At 54.8% G+C, this 17,862-nt stretch overlaps 2 protein-coding genes and 1 non-coding gene across 5 annotated transcripts in view; all 3 read right to left on the bottom strand.

Annotated features, from left to right (window-relative positions):
* RPS11 (ribosomal protein S11) overlaps positions 1-16,216 on the bottom strand; it is a 49,511-nt gene extending 33,295 nt beyond the window's left edge. The window contains exons 1-5 of one of the 2 annotated variants that reach the window (XM_056136862.1): positions 16,078-16,216; positions 15,236-15,367; positions 15,002-15,077; positions 14,507-14,636; positions 14,281-14,408 (exon numbers count right to left, since the gene is read on the bottom strand). In XM_056136862.1, coding sequence (XP_055992837.1) covers positions 14,285-14,408; positions 14,507-14,636; positions 15,002-15,077; positions 15,236-15,367; positions 16,078-16,092 — 477 coding nt within the window. In that variant the 5' untranslated portion in view covers positions 16,093-16,216 and the 3' untranslated portion in view covers positions 14,281-14,284. Of the gene's footprint in view, positions 1-14,252; positions 14,409-14,506; positions 14,637-15,001; positions 15,078-15,235; positions 15,368-16,077 lie in introns of those variants that run through there. The other variant, XM_056136861.1, reaches the window with a different exon arrangement.
* Positions 1,227-8,474, bottom strand: FCGRT (Fc gamma receptor and transporter). 2 transcript variants are annotated; one of them, XM_056136851.1, is made up of 7 exons: positions 8,345-8,474; positions 7,960-8,047; positions 7,085-7,336; positions 6,664-6,939; positions 3,366-3,635; positions 2,722-2,835; positions 1,227-1,524 (listed from the first exon to the last, which is right to left on the bottom strand). In XM_056136851.1, the coding sequence occupies exons 2-7, from the start codon at positions 8,030-8,032 to the stop codon at positions 1,445-1,447; spliced, it is 1,065 nt and encodes a 354-aa protein (XP_055992826.1). In that variant the 5' UTR covers positions 8,033-8,047; positions 8,345-8,474; the 3' UTR covers positions 1,227-1,444. The 2 variants fall into 2 exon arrangements, with proteins under 2 accessions (XP_055992826.1, XP_055992825.1); XM_056136850.1 differs by having other exon boundaries at positions 7,085-7,339.
* On the bottom strand, positions 14,835-14,922 carry LOC130044566 (small nucleolar RNA SNORD35). The gene has a single exon (XR_008795423.1). It is a non-coding gene; the product is annotated as a small nucleolar RNA SNORD35 (small nucleolar RNA).
* Positions 16,217-17,862: the final 1,646 nt, after the last annotated feature.

Consider the following 17,862-nt stretch of genomic DNA (forward strand, 5'->3'; position numbering starts at 1 on the left):
TAATCCCTGAGTGCAGAGGCAGAAGTAACACCTGATCATCACTCAGTGTGACCCAAAAAAACAAAAAGAATCCAGAAAGTATCAGACAAGAAGTCCTCAAAATGTCTATCAGTGTAGGCACACACACACACACACACACACACACACACACACACACACACACACACAAGAGAGAAAAGGATAATAGAAAACTTGGTATATAAAATTGGTAGATCCTGGGGCCAAAGAAATTATTCAAGGAACTGAAGCACAGATTTTTTTTGTTTTGTTTTGGGCGATGCTCAGGGGTTACTCCTGGCGGTACTCAGAGGACCATATGGAATGACAGGGATCGAACCCTGGGTTGGCCAAGTGCAAGGCAAACACCCTACCTGCTGGACTATTGTGGAGCACAGATTTTATATGTAGAAGGTTGAAGTTTTAATCTCAGTCATCACATGGTCTCCTGAACACTGCCAAGAGTGACTCATGAGCACTCAGCCAGGAGTAGCCCCTGATAACACTGTAGCACTGTACTCCCATTGTTCATCAGTTTTCTCCAGCAGGCCCAGTAACGTCTCCATTGTGAGACTTGTTGTTACTGTTTTTGGCATATTGAATACACCATGGGTAGCTTGCCAGGCTTTGCCATGCAAGCGAGATACTCTCGGTAGATTGCTGGGCTCTCCAAGAGGGGTGAAGGAATCGAGCCTGGGTTGGCCCAGTCGGCTGTGTGCAAGTCAAACACCCTACCCGCTGTGCTATCGTTCCAGTCCTAAGCCCCTGAGTACAAACTAAAATAAAATGAAGGGGCTAGAGTGAAGGCACAGCAGGTAGGGCGTTTGCCTTGCACATGGCTGACCTGGGTTCGATTCCCAGCATCCTATATGGTCCCCTGAGCACCACCAGGAGTAATTCCTGAGTGTAGAACCAGGAGTAACCCCTGTGCATCACTGGATGTGACTCAAAAAGCAATTAAGTCCACACGGCAAAGCCTGGCAAGCTACCCATGATGTATTCAATATGCCAAACACATTAACAACAAGTCTCAAAATGGAGATGTTACTGGGCCCACTCGAGCAATTTGATGAAATAAATAATAAAATAAAATAAAATGAAAATGACAGCATGGAAGTTTCAGCCTTTGGAGATGAGAGGCCCCAGGCTCACCATTCCTTCCCCCCTCCCCTCCCCCCCCTCCCATTACTGTCTCTGCCTGGAACAGTCAAATGATGAAAACACACTGATTTGGGCCCAACTCATGTTATATGTGGAGGATGAAGAGAAACACAGATAATAGGAAGGGAAACTGTGGCAGGCCACAGGAGGAGGAATCCACAGGGAGGCGTCAGGCCTGAGGTTTCTGGAGGCTCAGGATTCCAGATGTCACAGCATGAAAGAGACCTGACCACAGTAGGAGGAAGCGACCAGGCTGCGGACAGCAAATATCAGCTCAGTTCCTGTCCTAAGAGTGGGCGTCCTTGGATTGGCCAGGAGTGGGCAAGAGGGCACCAACATCATCTCCTCTGAAAGAGATCCACTGAACTGTGGAAAGAGCAGAGGGATGGGCATGAGCGTCTGCGATACAGTCTTGGCACAGAGGTTAAGGTGCTGGCAGTGCCTGGGCGCACCCGGGCCCATCTCTAGCACCACCTCTGGTCCCCTACACACTGCAGAGTGAACCCAAACCCCACCTCCAAAGAGAACAAACAGAATCTTGGGGCTGAAGTGATAGCCCAGCGGTTAAGGCGTTTGCCTTGCACACAGCTGACCTGAGTTTGATCCCCAGCATCCCATATGGATGCTCGAGCGGGCCCAGTAACATCTCCATTTTGAGACTTGTTACTGTTTGGTCCCCTGAGTACGACCAGGAGTAATTTCTGAGTGCAGACCCTGAATATCATGGGATGTGGCCATGATAAACAAACAAAACCTCAGACCCTCCTGATCTTGAACTGCTCCTCCCCCATGCCTCTTGCATACAAGTATGTACATATATGCATAGGTGTGCGTGTACATGTGTATGCATGTTGTGTTTCTGTCCCCAAATCCAAACCTTTGTTGGTTTGGGAGTTTTTTTTGTTTCCTTCCCTTTTTGGACCACACTTGGTGGTGCTCAGGAATCACTCCTGGAGAGCTTGGGAATCCTCTGGGGTACTCAGGATCAAACTCTGTGAGGCAAATCCCTCCCCATTGCACAATCTCTCTGGCCACTCCAAGCCTTTTTTATGTTTTTGTTTTCTTGCAGCAGGTGATGGAGGGGGCCACACCCAGTAGTGCTCAGGGGTTATCCCTGGCTCTGTACTCAGGAATCACTCCTGGAAGCTCAGGGACTCATATGGGTGCCAGGGATAAAACCTAGACTGGCTGTATGCAAGGCAAGTGACTTATCAGCTGTACTATTGTTCCAATCCCTAAAGTCTTTTTTTTTATGTGGGGTGGGGGGGGGAGTGGGGGAGTGGGATGTCTCTCCTGGTGGTGTTCAGAGGCTACTCCTAGCTATGCTTGGAGATGACTCCCACTGATCTTGGGGAACAAAGCCAGGTCTCATGCATGCAAATTACATGCCCTAGTCCACTGACCATATCTGTGCCTCCCACATCCCAAGCCTCTGCCCACCACCCTTTCTCAGGGTCTTTTCTTTTCCTCTCTGGTCTCCATCCTGGTCCCACCCCTACCCCAGAAGCTTATTTCCCTCTCCTGGGGGGTCTCTGTCTCTCCAGAGCTTCCTGCCCCACACACCAGGCAGTCCGTTCCTCATCTTCTTCCACAGCAGGACTCCCCCGACAGCCCCCGCGATGAGCAGGACACCCAGGACCAGGCCCACTACAGGCACCGATGACTTGTAAGGCGTTTCTGCAATCAGAGAAGACCCCTTCCCATCTGAGTGGGGACAGGGGACGTGGTGTCCATGCCTCCCACGCTCAGCGACCCCAGCACTGAGTTTGGAGGGGTGCATGGAAGCACCACCACCCTAGCTGCACAGCAAGCGGCACAGCAGGGGAGGTCAGGCTTATGGAGACGCAGAAGTGAGGCAGCGAGGGATCAGTGGCGGTGAGTCATGGCAGGAATGGACAAGGAAGAAAGAGGCAGATTCCACATGGACACAGTGACAGCGGGACAGAGGCGATCGCCAGGCTTACAGACAGGCCCATCTGTGGTGCTTCCCAGGAGCCCGATCCGCAAGATTAGTCACAGCAAGATGGAAGGTGGTCAGACTTGGGCAGGATCGACAGAAAGCAGGGCTGTGGTGTGTATGCCCTGCTTTCATCCCATGAAAGCAGGGAGCAGGGCTGTCAGTGGCGGTTGCACAAATTTGGGACTCGGGTAGCAGCAGCAGCAGCAAGGGAACAGAGGCCCCACGGGCAATGAGGGATGTGCCTCACCCAGTTCCACCGTCAAGGGCTTTGCCAGCCCCGCATGCTGCACCAGGCAGCTGTAGTGATGCTCATCCCCGCTCCTGACGGTGAGTGACGTCCAGGCGTGGAAGGAGCCGTCGCCATTCGGGCCGAGGCCGCCCTCCCCGGAGCCGGCTGCCAGCCCGTTGCGGAGGAAACGCAGCTGCAGCTCAGGTGGATAGAAGGAGAAGGCACTGCACGTGAGCACCGAGTAGCCAGGGCTACTTGTCCGGGCCTTCAGGCGCATGGAGGGCGGCTCTGCGGACACAGCACACATGACAGGGCTCAGCACTAGAGTCCCCCAAGCCGGGCCTGGGCCAAGAGGGGTGGACACACAAGGGCCCCTGGTATGTCCATCATGTCCAAGAGACTCTGCCCAGCTCTGGGCATCAAGTGGAGAAAGGTGAAAGGAATGACAGACATGGGTACAAATAAGACACAGAAAGCAAAAAAGGAAAAGAGGGTGCAGGGGGCTGGAGTGATAGCACAGCGGGTAGGGCATTTGCCTTGCACGCAGCCAACATGGCCGGCACAGGTTCGATTCCCAGCACCCCATATGGTCCCCTGAGCACCACCAGGAGCAATTCCTGAGTGCATGAGCCAGGAGTAACCCGAGCATCGCCGGGTGTGACCCAAAAAGAAAAAAAAAAAAGGAGGGTAATGAGTCCAGCGATCACCTGCTGCCCGGACACAGTCTGTCAACACAGGAGACCGAGTGGAACACGGTCAGCTACAGTCCCCGTCTTTGAGTTTATGTTCAGACAAGGGATTTCTGTCTCGCCAAATGAAAGACAAGCAAACTGTGAAGCTTTGTCATGACTAGATAAAAGTTTCACCCTCTAGACATTAAGAACATAGAGGAGGCGGGTCGGAGAGATGAGAGTGACAGTGGGCAGGGCACTTGCCTTGTATGCTACCAACCCAGGTTCAAGCCCGGGCACTCCAGAGGGTTCACCACACCCTGCCCGTAGTGATCTCTGAGCGCAGAGTCAGGAAGAAGCCCTGAGCACCGCCGGGTGTCACACACACACACACACACACAAGCATACACACCACAGACACACACACACACACACGCACGCACGCACACACGCATGCTCTGGAGAAGGGGAGACAAAAATAGTGAGGCAGGCCTTCCAGGAGGGATATCTGAGTACAGCAGAGTGGCCCCAGCCCTCCACCCCCCCAACAAAAAGATCTAGTCTGTAGTGTGGTTGGCGGCTCCCAGCCTGCTGCATATACAAATACCAGCAAAGAGAAAAACAGCTTAGGCTGAGTGAGGCCTCGGGGTTACGACACTCAGAGAATACCTGGTGCTGATACTCAGCAGAAGCCAAAGGCCCGTCCCAAGGGGCCAGGTGAGCTGACCCTCAGTGGGACTCCTCAGCAACCAACACCAACCAGAGAAAACTGCAGAAGCTGACCCAGAGTGGACAGGCTAAGAACAGGACAGGAAGAGGTTCCAGAACAGCAAAGTGATCCAAGGAGAGGACCACTTTCTTTCTTTTTTCTTTTTTTTGCTTTATTTTGGGAGTCACACCTAGCGATGCTCAGGGGTTACTCCTGGCTCTGCACTCAGGAATTACTCCTGGCGGTGCTCGGGACCATATGGGATGCTGAGAATCAAACCCAGGTCGGCTGCGTTGCAAAGCGAATGCCCTACCCTCTGCTATCGCTCCAGCCCCAAGGACCACTTTCTTCAAAGCAAAATGGGAAGGAAAAAATAGACAGGAGCTGCTGAGATAGTCAGGGGTAGGGTGCTTGCCTTGTATGTGGTTGACCTGGATTAGGTTCCCCAACACTGGAGAGAGCCCCTGAGCACTTCCAGGAGTGGTCCCTGAGCACAGAGCCAGGAGTAAGGTGAGCACCACCAGGTGTGGCCAGGAAAACACAGGCAAACACAAGGGAAAGAAATGAATCTCATGTAGGTCCTGATTCAAACTTTTGTTCTTATTTTGGGGCCACACCTGATGGTGCTCAGGGCTTACTCCCAGCACTTAGCACAGGGAATCATTTGGGGTGCTGGAGATTGAACCTGGGTTGCCCATGTGCAAAGTAAGCACCTTACCCGCTGTATTATTGCTCTATCCCCTGATTCGAAATTTATTTTTTTGACTTTGGGCCATACCCAACTGCGCCCAGGGCTTACACCTGGTTCTGTGCTCAGGGATCACTCCTAGCAGGGCTCAGGGGAACAGATGAAGTACAGGGGGATCAAATCAGGTCAACCGTATGCAAGTAAAGTGCCCTACCCACTGTATTATTGCTCCAGCCCTTTAAGTGACTTTTTATTTTTTTGCTTTGTGGGTCACACCTGGCGATGCACAGGGGTTACTTCTGGTTCTGCACTCATGAATTATTCCTGGTGGTGCTTGGGGGACCATATGGGATGCTAGGAATCAAACCTGGGTTGGCTGCATGCAAGGCAGACGCCCTACCTGCTGTACTATCGCTCCAGCCCGATCCAAACTTAAGAAACATTTCTAGGCTTACTCTTCAAGCCTGTGTTCTCCCTTAAAAACATACCTCGCTTGTTTGTCTAGAGAGAGTATTTGCACGCATGATGCCCCAAGAATCACACTGGGTACCCAGGCACCACCAGGGGTCACGCCTGAGCACAGAGGCAAAAAATAGCCCTTGAGCACCGCCGTGTGAGGAAAGAAAGGAAGAAGGAAGGGAGGGAGGAAGGAAGGAAGGAAGGAAGGAAGGAAGGAAGGAAGGGAGGGAGGAAGGAAGAAGAGAATGATCTTTTGTTTTTGTGCCACATATTTGGCAGGGGTTCTGCGCTCAGGAATCACTCCTGCTGGTGCTCAGGAGACCATATGGGATGCCGGGGATCAAGACAGGTGTCCCTACCCACTGTATTATCACTTTGGCCTCAAGAAAGATTGATATTGAAGATAATCAGTGAATTACCAATAGGAAGTGGGTTCTGCAGTTAACTGCTTATGGGTGTCACAGCAGTGCAGGGGGGAGGGAATCTCAGCCCTGACCTTCCCAGGCAGGCGGGGCAGGAACTGCCACCATAGGGATTTGTGGCCTCTGGTAAGGAGTCCCCACCCCTTCCTGCATGCTGAAGAGGACAAACTGCTGGGCTGGGAGCAGAGGGGGTGGGGATACAAGTCATGGGGTGGCAGGGGCCTGTGCAGAGGGTCTGAGGAACCCGGTACCCTGGCTGTGTGGACAGGCACATTAGTGAGCCGCAGGAAAGGGCGGGGTCTGGAGGAGTTGGGGAGCCCCTGAGCGAGGTGGGGTGCGGGGGCCCAGGGGCGGGGAGGGGGCTCACCCTTCCACTCGAGGTTCCCGCGGCCCCGCTCCAGGTGGCCCAGCAGCCGCTGCGGGCAGGAGTAGAGCAGGAACGTCTTCTCCTTGTTGATGTTGTTGGCTTGCTCTGCCCACTTCCTCCCAATGGCCTCCGATTCCGGCCAGTCCCCCGTCCAGTTGCTGGCCCTCGGGAGGAAGCTCATGAACTCCTCACCGTTCAGGGCGTACTTGGCCACGGGCACGGACACGTTGTTGGGTCCCAACTCACAGCCTAGTAGGCCCTGCAGGGTGTAGGACTCTGGGGTACCCCCAGGCAGGTGAGGGGGGCGCACAAGTCCAGGCTCCAGGCCTGCCCCATCAGACCCAGGAGTCTGGGCCCCCAGCCTCCTCCCTCAGACCCAGAAACCCTGCCTCCTTCCTCTGACCCCACAGTCGAGTCTCACCTCCTTGCTGCAGGACAGTTAAAGCATCCAGGAAGAGCTTCTCCTTGACCCTGAGGTCTGTGGTCTCCTTCTCCCAGTACCACGACACTTGGTGTTCCCAGACCCAGGCCCCGTAGGGCTCAGCCTGGGGCCGCAGGTTGTTGTAGCTCAGGTACTGTTGGGGACCCAGCCAGCCTGACACCCAAAAGGCAGGTGACCCGGGCACAGCAGGGGACACGGCGGTGAAATGGTAGAGGAGAGAGGGACGGCTCTCTGCTGCGGAGAAAAATGGGCTGAAGATAGACTCGGGGGCCACACCCCACTGAACCCTCACACGGAGAAGACAGCCCCAGGCTGAAAGGACAGAGAGCCATGGCGGGGCAGGGGGAGCAGGGACCCAAAGAGGGGGACAGAGACACAGAGGGCGGGTGACAGAGACCCAGAGAGGGGGAGAGAGGGGGCCAGAGACCCAGAGAGGGGGACAGAGGTCCAGAGGGGGGACAGAGACCCAGAGAGAGGGGGACAGAGACCCAGAGAGGGGAAGACAGGGAAGGAGCTTTTAAGGCTCCTTAAGGTTTTCGTTTTGGGTTTTGGACCACACCCGCTGTGCTCAGGGATCACTCCCGTCTGGCTCTGGGCACACAGTGGGTGCTGGGCTCAGCCATGGGTGGCGGCATGCAGGGCGCGCCCTCCCCCGCTAGTATCTCACTGCACAAGTTCTGCGCGCGCTGGAGCCGGGGAAACCAGCGCCCCCCAAGATCCCTGAGAGGGGAGAACCCAGCGGGGAGTAACCCTGCGGCGGGAAACAAAACCCAAGCCAGCCGGGAGTGAGCGAGGGGGGCCAGGGGTTCCCGGGGCGCCGTCCCTCGCCCGCCCCCGCCCCGCGCGCCCCTCACCTGCGTGCAGACCCGCGGGCAGAAGGCAGAGCGCGAGGCCGAGAGCCCAGCACGGAGGCCGGGGGGCCCCCATCCTGAGCCGGGAGGCCTGGGGCGGGAGAGGGGCGCGTGATTCTCGGGACCCCACCCCGCCCCGCGCGCAACTCCGGGGGGGCGGCTCGGCCGCGGCTGGGGGCCCGGTGAGGGACCCGGCCGGGAGGTGACAGCGACGCCTCCCCCCCGGCGAACTTTCACCCTCTCCCCGCGCCAAGGTGGTTAATTAATGACAGAGCAGCGGGGCCCGGGTTTCCTTCGACCCGGCCCCTCAGCCGTCGGACCCGATCCTAGACCCCGGCCTCTCCCTCGGCTCCGCGCCCCATCCTCGCTCCCCACCCCCCTCGCTGACCTCTGCGCACACAGCCTGGTTCCTTCCTCTTGCAGCCCCAGCTGCTCGGGACTGAGACCCCAGTTCCTCTCTTACATCCTGTCCCAGTTGTTCCCCACTCCAGGAATACGCGCCCCGCCCTCGGCCGCGGGGCGTGCTCAGCCCGAGCTGGGCCCAGCCTGTCGGTCTCGACATTTTTATCTTTTGTCTGTTTTGTTTATTTGTTTGGATCCCGGTTTCGCGGAGTTTGTGGGTGTCAGCGGGTTGCAGCTTCTCTGGAAATCCTCGTTCCGCCTTTGGACCCTCCCCTATGTGCTATCTTAATGCCCAGCGAGCAGTTGTTTCATGTCACCCCAGACGAATTCCATTCCCCTGGCAGGACGTCAGGCTCTGGGGCTTAGAGCCACGGCTCCAAGGACGGCTCTGGTGCCCTCCGGATCCCAGGCCCTCAGGGTTTGGAGCCACAAAACACGAGGCAGAGCCCAAAGGACAGTTCCACCAAGTCAGCAGACTCGGTATTGGAGAAATCCGGGTTCGATCCCAGCACCCCACAGTCCCCCCAGTGCCTCTGGGTGCAACACCCAAGCACAGTGCCAGGAGAGACTCCCCAGCACCTCTGGATGTAAAACACCGCCCCCTCACCCACTCCAAAACAAAAACAAAAACAAAGAGAACAGGAACCACACCACACCTGATGGACAGTGGCCGCTGGAGTAAATGTGACATTGAGTCAAAGGTGCAAGTTTCATGCTTGTCACCCTGGGGACAGCCCCTTTCATACTGCTCAGCATCCCCTTTTGTGGGGGGCCACACCCAGTAGTGCTGAGGTGCTAGAGGTGGGGAGTCCAGAGAGATAGTCCAACAGGTGCCTCGCCCTGGGAGAGCCTGTCAGAGCCATCCCTGAGCACGAAGCCAGGAGTAACCCTCTGAGCACTGCCGGGTGTGGCCAAAACAAAAACACATAGAAGAGGGGGGAAGGGTCTGAGAGCTGGGTGCATGCTTTTAAGTAGGACACCAGGCTGGATTCCTGGCGTCACCTGGTCCCTGAGTACCAATAGGAGTGACCCCTCCGCACAGAGCCGGAGTAGCCACTGAGCACCACATGGTGGGATCCCAAGACCAAAACAAAAAGGGAGAGAAAAGAAAAGGAAGCAAAAAAGAATAGAAAGGAAAAGAAAAGGGAAAAAAGAGGGACGGGGCAATAGTATAGTGGGTGGGGCACTTGCCTCACATGTGGCTGACCTGGGTTTGATCCCCAGCATCCCATATGGTCCCTGAACACCACCAGGAGTGATCCCTGAGTGTGGAGTCAGGAGTAACCCCTGATAATCGCCAGGTGTTGCCCAAAAAGGGAAAAAGAAAAAGGAAAAGGAAGAAAAAAAGAGGGGCTGGGGTGACAGTACAGTGGAGAAGGCGTTTGCTTTGCAGGCGGCTGACTCAAGTTCGATCCTCAGCATCACATAAGATTCCCTAAGCACTGCCAGGAGTAATTCCTGAGCAGAGAGCCAGGAGTAACCCCTGAGCATCACTGTTATGGCTCAACTCCAAAAATAAGAAAAGAAAAATACACAATGACCTATGTATTTTTCAGGAATTCAATTCCCATGGTTGCTAGAACAGTCACTGAGTTCTTGGTGACCTAAACACAGCCCAAACCTTTACCTTCTCATCCATTATTTCTGGGGGCCACAGGTTCAGTTTCTCTGGCACCACATATAGTCTCCCTAGCACCTCTGGGAGAGACCCCTGAGTGCAGAACTCAAAATCCCCCAAGTGTGACTCAAAATTCCCCAAGCAAGCAAAACCAGAAAGCACCCCTTCTCTCTGCCTCCTGTTTCTTGCTTCCCCTCTCTCAGGCTGCTAGCCCCCCTGCATAATCCAGACCATTCCTGAGTGCCAGACCACATGCGCAAAATCCCTTTCATCCTCTATGGTTCCCTAGGTCCACGTTTGAGGGTTCCAGGTTTGATATTGTTGGGGGACAATCTCCAGCTTCTTGCCATGGCCAGGGGCTCCCTTTCTCCTGCCCCTCTCAGGGACCTGCTTTATCAGGCCTGCCAGAAACTTGCAGCTGCCCTGGGACCCGCATCCAGGCTTCGTGGGGCCAGCAGGGCAGAACAGCCTAGGGTGGGACCATCCCTGGTGGCACAGTGCCAAGTGAGTGGTGGACATCCTTGGGAGAGTTTGTCAGAGAGCTACAGCCTATAGGTGGGAGGCTGAGAGGTTGATCCCCAGTGGTGCCCTTATACTATTCTGGTCTCACTGCTGTTTGGATTCCCAGGGCTGTCGCTGGGTGTGGAGCCCTGTCATCATAAAATAATGTGGGGGTCTCTTCTGAAGGACCACACCCATGAGGTGGGGAGGCCCCTGAGCAGGGGAGGCAGTAAAGGACATCAATCCCTAGCATCATATGGCACTCCCAAGAACCTGGGGGTATTGCCTTGGTGGCCCTGGTGGCCCCCAGCACGCCACCAGTTTCAGAGTCTCAGCTGGGGATCAGCCAGAAGTCTAACACACACACATACTCACCCCAATATAACTGGGTGTGGTTCCCTATTAGGGTCGGCGGCTAAGAGCTGACTCCTGACTGCACTCAGGGATCACCCCTGGCAGGGCTCAGGGGACCCTAAGTGGTGCTGAGGATTGAACTCAGGTCACCCATGCACAAGGCAAGAGCTTTATGGCCTCACTCTCCATTTCTCCAGCCCTTTGTGGCCTTTGTATAGTTAAGACAGCAACTCAGTGGGTTCTGCTCCAGGAACCTCCATGGCAAACACTCACCTTGTCCTGCCCCCCCCCCGACCCTCCCCCATCCCCTACTGCCCCCAGGAAGCAATCGCACCTGTATTTAGAACCAAAGTATCAAATCCTTCCTCTTTCTGTCCAGTGGTGAGTGTCTCTATTCTTTTGTCTTTTAATCAGTTAATAATCTTGTGCCTCTGGGAAGCAAAGGCAGACTCAGACGGGTGTAAGTAGGTGAAAGTAGTAACACGTGCTCCCCTAATACCTCCCCAGAGAGCCCACTTGATCCTCCCATTGGGGCTGGTTCTCTCTCTCTCTCTGTCTCTCTCTCTCTCTGTCTCTCTCTCTCTCTCATGCTTGGGCTTGAACTCAGGACTTTTCACACACAGGTTGGTGAAAAGTGCTCTGCCATTGAGCCATGCCCTTGCCCAAAGGCCCAAAGGCCAGCAAGATGAGAATTTGTAGAACAAATGGAGGCAATAATGAATGACCCCCTACCTGGCTGGTTGGACATGACCCTGAAACAATTCTACAAAGACACTGAGGGGGCCAGAGAGATAGTACAGCGGGTAGGGCATTTGCAGAGTGATCCCCTGCACCCTATATGGTCCCCTGAATCCTGCCAGAGTAATCCCTGAATGGAGAAACAGGAGTAAGCCTTGAGCAGCATCTGGTCCCCCAAAACCAAAACAACAGCGATGACACTCGGGAGGCTGGAGAAACAGGACAGTGGGTGCTTGGCTCCTTAGAGGCAGGGGTGCAAGCATAGAAACGTACATGAAGGACATTCATGCCCGCCACTGACATCTCAGCACTGGGAAAGAAGAAACTGTTTAACTCTGGTGCCAGTAGTTGGTGGGTGAACAAATGAGGTGAAGGAACGGGTGGGTATGTCCTCTGTCCTCCATGGGCTTAAAAACTTTTTTTTTCTGCTCAAAAACTTTGATGCGGGGCCAGAACGATAGTACAGCGGGTAGGGTATTTGCCTTGCATGCAGTTAACCTGAGTTTGATCCCCCACATCTCATTGGTCCCCGAGTGCAGAGCCAGGAGTGAGCCCTGAATATTGCAAGGTGTGGTCCCTGACCCAAACCAAAACAAAACTTTGAAGCTAAGACAAACAGAGCTGAAGGAAACCACCGCTACAAACAAGGGCGAAGTTTCTAGTGCGTCTCTCCTGGGCACGGGCCCAGCGGCTGAGCCCTGCGATAGATCCCAGCACCCCTCATCCCACAGAAACCACCAAACTTCCTTCTTGTTTGGGCCCACAGCCGGTGGTGCTTAGAGGCTACTCCTAGCTCTGTGCTCAGGAAAGTTCTGGGGGTGCTTAGAAGATTTAGAGCTGGGAACTGAACTTGGGCTAGCATGTGTGCCAGTGCCTGAACCCCTCTCCTATCTCTGCAGCCCATTGAGATACACCACACTTCTAAGAACCAAAATCTTTGTTTTGGGGTCACCCTGGCAGCGTTCACGGTATTCAGGAGTCACCCTGGTGGATCTTGGAGGTCACAGTGTGGGGGGTTGAATCTGATTGGCTGCACACTAGGCAAATGCTCTCCCCATTGTACTACCTCTCTGGCCCCCCCAAAACACCTTTGATGTTCAACAATCACTTCCATGTGCATTCATTCACTCTCCTGCTTTTCAAGGGTCAGGGATGTGGGGGTGCAGGACTCAGGCGCACATTGTTGGAGTGTGTGAGGATCCCAAGTTGCTGGAACCATCATTGGGAAACTCGCCAGCTCTATCACAGTGGCTCAACCCACTCACCCTAAGCGAAGAGCAGGGCCTGGAGGGGTTGCATGGAGGTTTCAGAGCATCGAGGCAGAGGGAGCAACACTGGAGATCAGGACTCAGGAAGGGGCGAGGCACCCCAGGGGGCTCACCCTGTGGCAGGAGGACGCTGGTGGGAAAGGCCAGTTAGAGGCTACAGGCTGCCCTGTCCCTAAAATTCAGCAGCACAGGCTGATTCCCTGGCCAGTCTGGGGTGTGCCAAGTGCCAAGGAGACTCCCCCAGCAACAGCTGTGAGGAAGGAGGCTGAGCGCAGCTGCTGTTGTCTGCATGGCTCTCCCCAGCGGAAACACCTGCGGGGACCCCGCCCACCCCACCCAGGGGTCCCCACCCACCCATTACACGGGGTCCCTGTTGACCACATCTGTCTGCATCTCCACCCCTTCTTTCCCTCTGGGTTTGCCCCATCCCTAGGCCTGTCCTCCATTTTCTGGAACCTGGGTAGAGTGGGTTTTCCGGCAGCTGGGGCACACCCCTCACATAAGGCTAGCCCCTTCCTGTCCCCTTTGATGAGGCCCCACTTCCTCTGGTAAGTACCCCCGCCCTTATGGGCCTGGTGAAAAGGAGGTGCTGGGCTGCCCAGAGACACTGGAGGCCTCAGGATCCACTCCTCAGGGCCCTGTCTCCCAACCCTTGTACCAGCACTGCTAAGTTGCTGGTACAGGTTTGGGGGGCAGGGACCTGGGGACCCCAGCAGTGTCCATGTGAACAGGAAACCAGCAGGGAACCCCGAAGTGATGCCCAAGGCCAGCGGTTTGTATCTGAGGCCATTCATCTGGACCATCCCTCAGGTCTGTACCTCCCCGCACCCCTCATCCCCTTGCTGTGTTCCAGGGCTCATGATGATGCCCCTCACCCACATGCCCTCATCTCTAGGCCCAGATGGGAGGTTGTCACCCTTACTGGGTTTAGAAACCCTAAAAAATGTTTATTCCTGTCCACAGGATTTGAAATGTTTTAGAAGCCCATTTCCTTTCTGGGTTGAAGGAAATTATTTCCAACAAAGTAAAATCGGGCTGGAGAAATGAGGGGAAATGCTCCCTTCGCATGTGGATCAATCCTGACACCTGAACAGGTGTGGCTCTCTCCCCAAAGGCCATTTCCAGAAATGGTGGTTGCTGGGTGGGGAGGGGGGCTCCAGGCCAAGAAGCTTGCCTATTAGCAGTAGTTAGTGCAGTCCCAGGGTATGTGTGGGGGGATGGCATTGCTGGGGGGGGGGGGGGAAGGGGGTGTTCTGTCTGGCCTCTCCACCCCAATCCTTCCTGCAGTCAAGCGCCAGCAAGTGAGGGAATGAGGGAACCATGGAGACCCCATGAGAAGGGAAGGGTGGGCAGAAGCTTCCCCGAGCTGAGCCAGAACCCTGTCCCCCACATGAACCGCACTCAACTCCCAAAGGCACGAATAAAAAAGATCTTTATTGTGCGGGGCTCAGAATTTCTGGAACTGTTTCTTGGTTCCAGCCGCCTTGGTCACCTTGAGCACATTGAAGCGCACAGTCTTGCTGAGAGGCCGACACTCGCCCACCGTGACGATGTCTCCAATTTGCACGTCTCTGCAGAAGAGTGGTGGCAGTGGTGTCACCTGGGGCCCCCTCAGCTTGAGCCCACCCTTCCTTCCCCCCTCCAGAGCCTTGGGTTTCCCCATGCCCACCTGAAGCAAGGGGACAGGTGCACGGACATGTTCTTGTGACGCTTCTCAAAGCGGTTGTACTTCCGGATGTAGTGGAGATAGTCGCGTCGGATAACAATGGTCCTCTGCATCTTCATCTTGGTCACCACACCTGTGGGGACAGCATGCAAGAGTTAACGTGCCATGAATAAGGGAGGGGCCTGCCCAAGATGACCCACTTCTCTTTTCCCCCTTTTGGGTCACACCCAGTAATGCCCAGGGTTTACCCCTGGCTTGGCATTCAGGAGACCATATGGGATACTGGGGACTGAACCTGGGCAGACTGTGTGCAAAGTAAGAGCCCCCCCCACTTCTGACATCAGCAGTGCCAAATGGCTTTCTCAGCAATGCCCCAGGTGGGCATCAGAAGACCATCGTGAGAACAGACATCATATGCCAGGGGTGCCCTGGACCCAGAAGTGCAGACATATCACAGCCCGAGTCCCCCCACAGACCCCAACACAGGGGCTCACTCACCAGATAGGATGCGCCCTCGGATGGAGACATTACCCGTGAAAGGGCATTTCTTGTCAATGTAGGTGCCCTCAATGGCCTGGAATGAATAAGTGGTGAAATTAGTCTTCTGGAAAAAGGGCTAGAGGGCGTGACACCAGGGACACAAACTACAATTCCCAGCAGTCCCCAGGGCAGGAGCCCAGCTTGGATCCCGGGACACAGCGCTGTCCCGCTTGCTTTTTCAGGGTTCCCTACCTCCTTTGGAGTCTTGAAGCCTAAACCAATGTTCTTGTAGTATCTTGGCAGTTTCTCCTTGCCGGTTTCTCCAAGCAGGACCCTCTTCTTGTTTTGGAAGATGGTCGGCTGCTTCTGGTAGGCACGCTCGGTCTGCAGAAAAGAGGCAACTATGGAACTCCACAGTCACTAGAGCTGGGAGCTCCTGCCCTCTCAAAAATCCTGACCTGTTTCCTGCTGCTCAAACCTCCCTCTAACCCAGAGAACTCTAAACCCCAGAGTTACTCAGCATCTGTATTCCACATTATCCCGCACCATCCGTTAAATTCATCCTTTCAAACCCGCAGACAACGGGGCCAAGATGATAGTACAATGGTGCTTGGCTTGCACGTGGCTAACCCGGGTTCCACCCCTGGAACCACAGACGGTTCCTCGAGCCCCGCCAGGACTGATCCCTGGGCGCACAGCTAGGAATAAACCCTGAGCACCGGCGGGTACTCAGAAACCAAAAAGCAAAACAAAAGCCGGAGCCACAAAAATCACAATTCCGGCAGGTCTCATTTTTTGTTCTGGGGGCTTTCTGAATCAAACACAGAGACGACGGGCACCCGTTTCCGATGTCAGGACCCATGAACTCCTGTGGTCCAAAAAACCTATCCCCTAAGTCCTGAACTTCAAGAAATTCAGCTTCCAACGTTACAACCGCCATTAAACCCCAGCAGCTAATTCCGATTTCGGAGCCGCGAGCGTAGATTAACCCTCCGAAAATTAGGGGGGCCAGCGATTCAGCCCCACAGCGGGACGCGGAGCGAGTCCGGCGTTCTGTAAACCCCGCAGCTTTGACGTCTGCCCGGAGCGCGCACCTGAATGTCCGCCATCTTCGCGGCCGCCAGGAAAAAGGAAAGTCGCGGCAGCGTCCGGTTTCCTTATCGACTGCGCATGGGCGCTAGCGGAAGTGACGCCAACAGGGAGCGGCAGTACATCTGGGCGGAGTCTTGGGCGCGACTCTGACGAAGGGGCCAAACCGCATTTGGGAGACGGCACCGACAACGCCATGATGGTACAGGGAGAGAGGCGGGAAGCTGTGACATGACCTCGCGAGAGTTCAGACCAGCCTCGTTGTAGTCCCGCTAGTTCACTTTGGGGAGGCGTGGTCAGCCGCAAGTCCCTTTGGGGTATCGCGAGAATTCACACGGAGGCCGACATGTTTTACAGAGTTTCACATGGGCGTCTTGTGGTCCCGCATGGATGTGGTGGCCGCCATCTTTTGCAGAGCGTGCTACGGAAGTCATAGGCTCGTGCACCCTCCATCTCCTGGGTGATCTCGAGCTATGTCTGGGCTTTATAAAGATGCCCCATGCTGGGCATCGCACCCAGGTCTCATGCATGCAAGGCGTGCTCCTTTCCGGTGAACCACCTCCCGGTTCTGTGTTTTGGTTTTTGGGCCCCGTCTGCAGGTGCTCAGAGCTTACCACTGGCTCAGGAATCACTCCTGGAGGTGCTTGGGACCACATGGGGTGCGGGGGATCTACCCTGGGTCGGCCGTGTGCAAAGCAATCTCAATAAGCACCATAAAAGCTTTCCTGCCCCTCTATTGCAGTTTAATGAAAAATGTAAATTGCACTCCACTTTGGCCCTTTTTAAATCCCAAAGAGTTGGTTGGTTGGTTGGTTGGTTGGTTGTTTTTTAGGGGGCGGGGAGGGGGAGTGTGATAGGTTTTGTCAGTAAAGACAAACTGTGTAAAGACGTTTTCGTTGAAACGTTATGTGCACTCTCTAGCACCGACTTTGTGGTACCTGCTGAATTTCTTTTGGTGAGTGTCACTTTTACCAGGTATTCAGGGGCTACTCCAGATGAGTGACAGTCTGAGACCTCACTCAGGCAAACCTTAACAGTGGGAACGGGAGTTGAGCTGCGCTACCGTGCGGTACAGGATGGAATAGGCTTCCAGCATGCGAAGCAAGTGCAAGCACTCTGACTCTTTCAGCTTGCTCCTGCACTGGATCTTTCACTTTGATTGTGAACTCTTTAAATATAAGAGTCACATGAGCCCACTTTATGTTATACATGTTTAGAAAGCTGAATCTGGGGCCGGAGAAATAATACAGTGGGTAGGACACCTGCCTTGAGCCAGCCCGAGTTGATTCCCTGCACCTCATAAGGTCACCTAGCACACCAGGAGTGATCCCTGAACACCTTCAGGTATGGCCCCAAAACAAAAAGAGAAAGCTGAATCTTAGGCAACAATGGCCTGAGGCGGACGTTGTGCCAAGGATTCTTCCTGCGATTGAGACAGATTGAGGCCACAGCTGCTCAGAGTTGTGCAAAAAAAAAAAAAAAAGAGAGAAGTGAGTTGGGTGGGGGAGGAAAGCACAATTCTCAGCCCACTGGCAGGCTAAGTGTTCCAGGGACCAGATGGTGAAGTGGACCCAGACTTCCTGCAGTCAAAGCCCCTTTTAATCTACCTTCTCAACCTGAAACCTGCCTTTAAAGAACGGAGCTTAGGGGCTGGAGTGATAATACAGTAGGGGAGGCGAACTTCTGCCTTGCACATGACTGACCCTGGTTGGATCCTTGGCAACCCATATGGTCCCCAAGTACCACCAGGAGTGATTCCTGAATGCAGAGCGAGGAGTAGCCCCTGAGCA

Source organism: Sorex fumeus, unplaced genomic scaffold, assembly GCF_029834395.1.
Source record: "Sorex fumeus unplaced genomic scaffold, SorFum_2.1 ptg000122l, whole genome shotgun sequence".
Lineage (NCBI taxonomy): Eukaryota > Metazoa > Chordata > Mammalia > Eulipotyphla > Soricidae > Sorex > Sorex fumeus.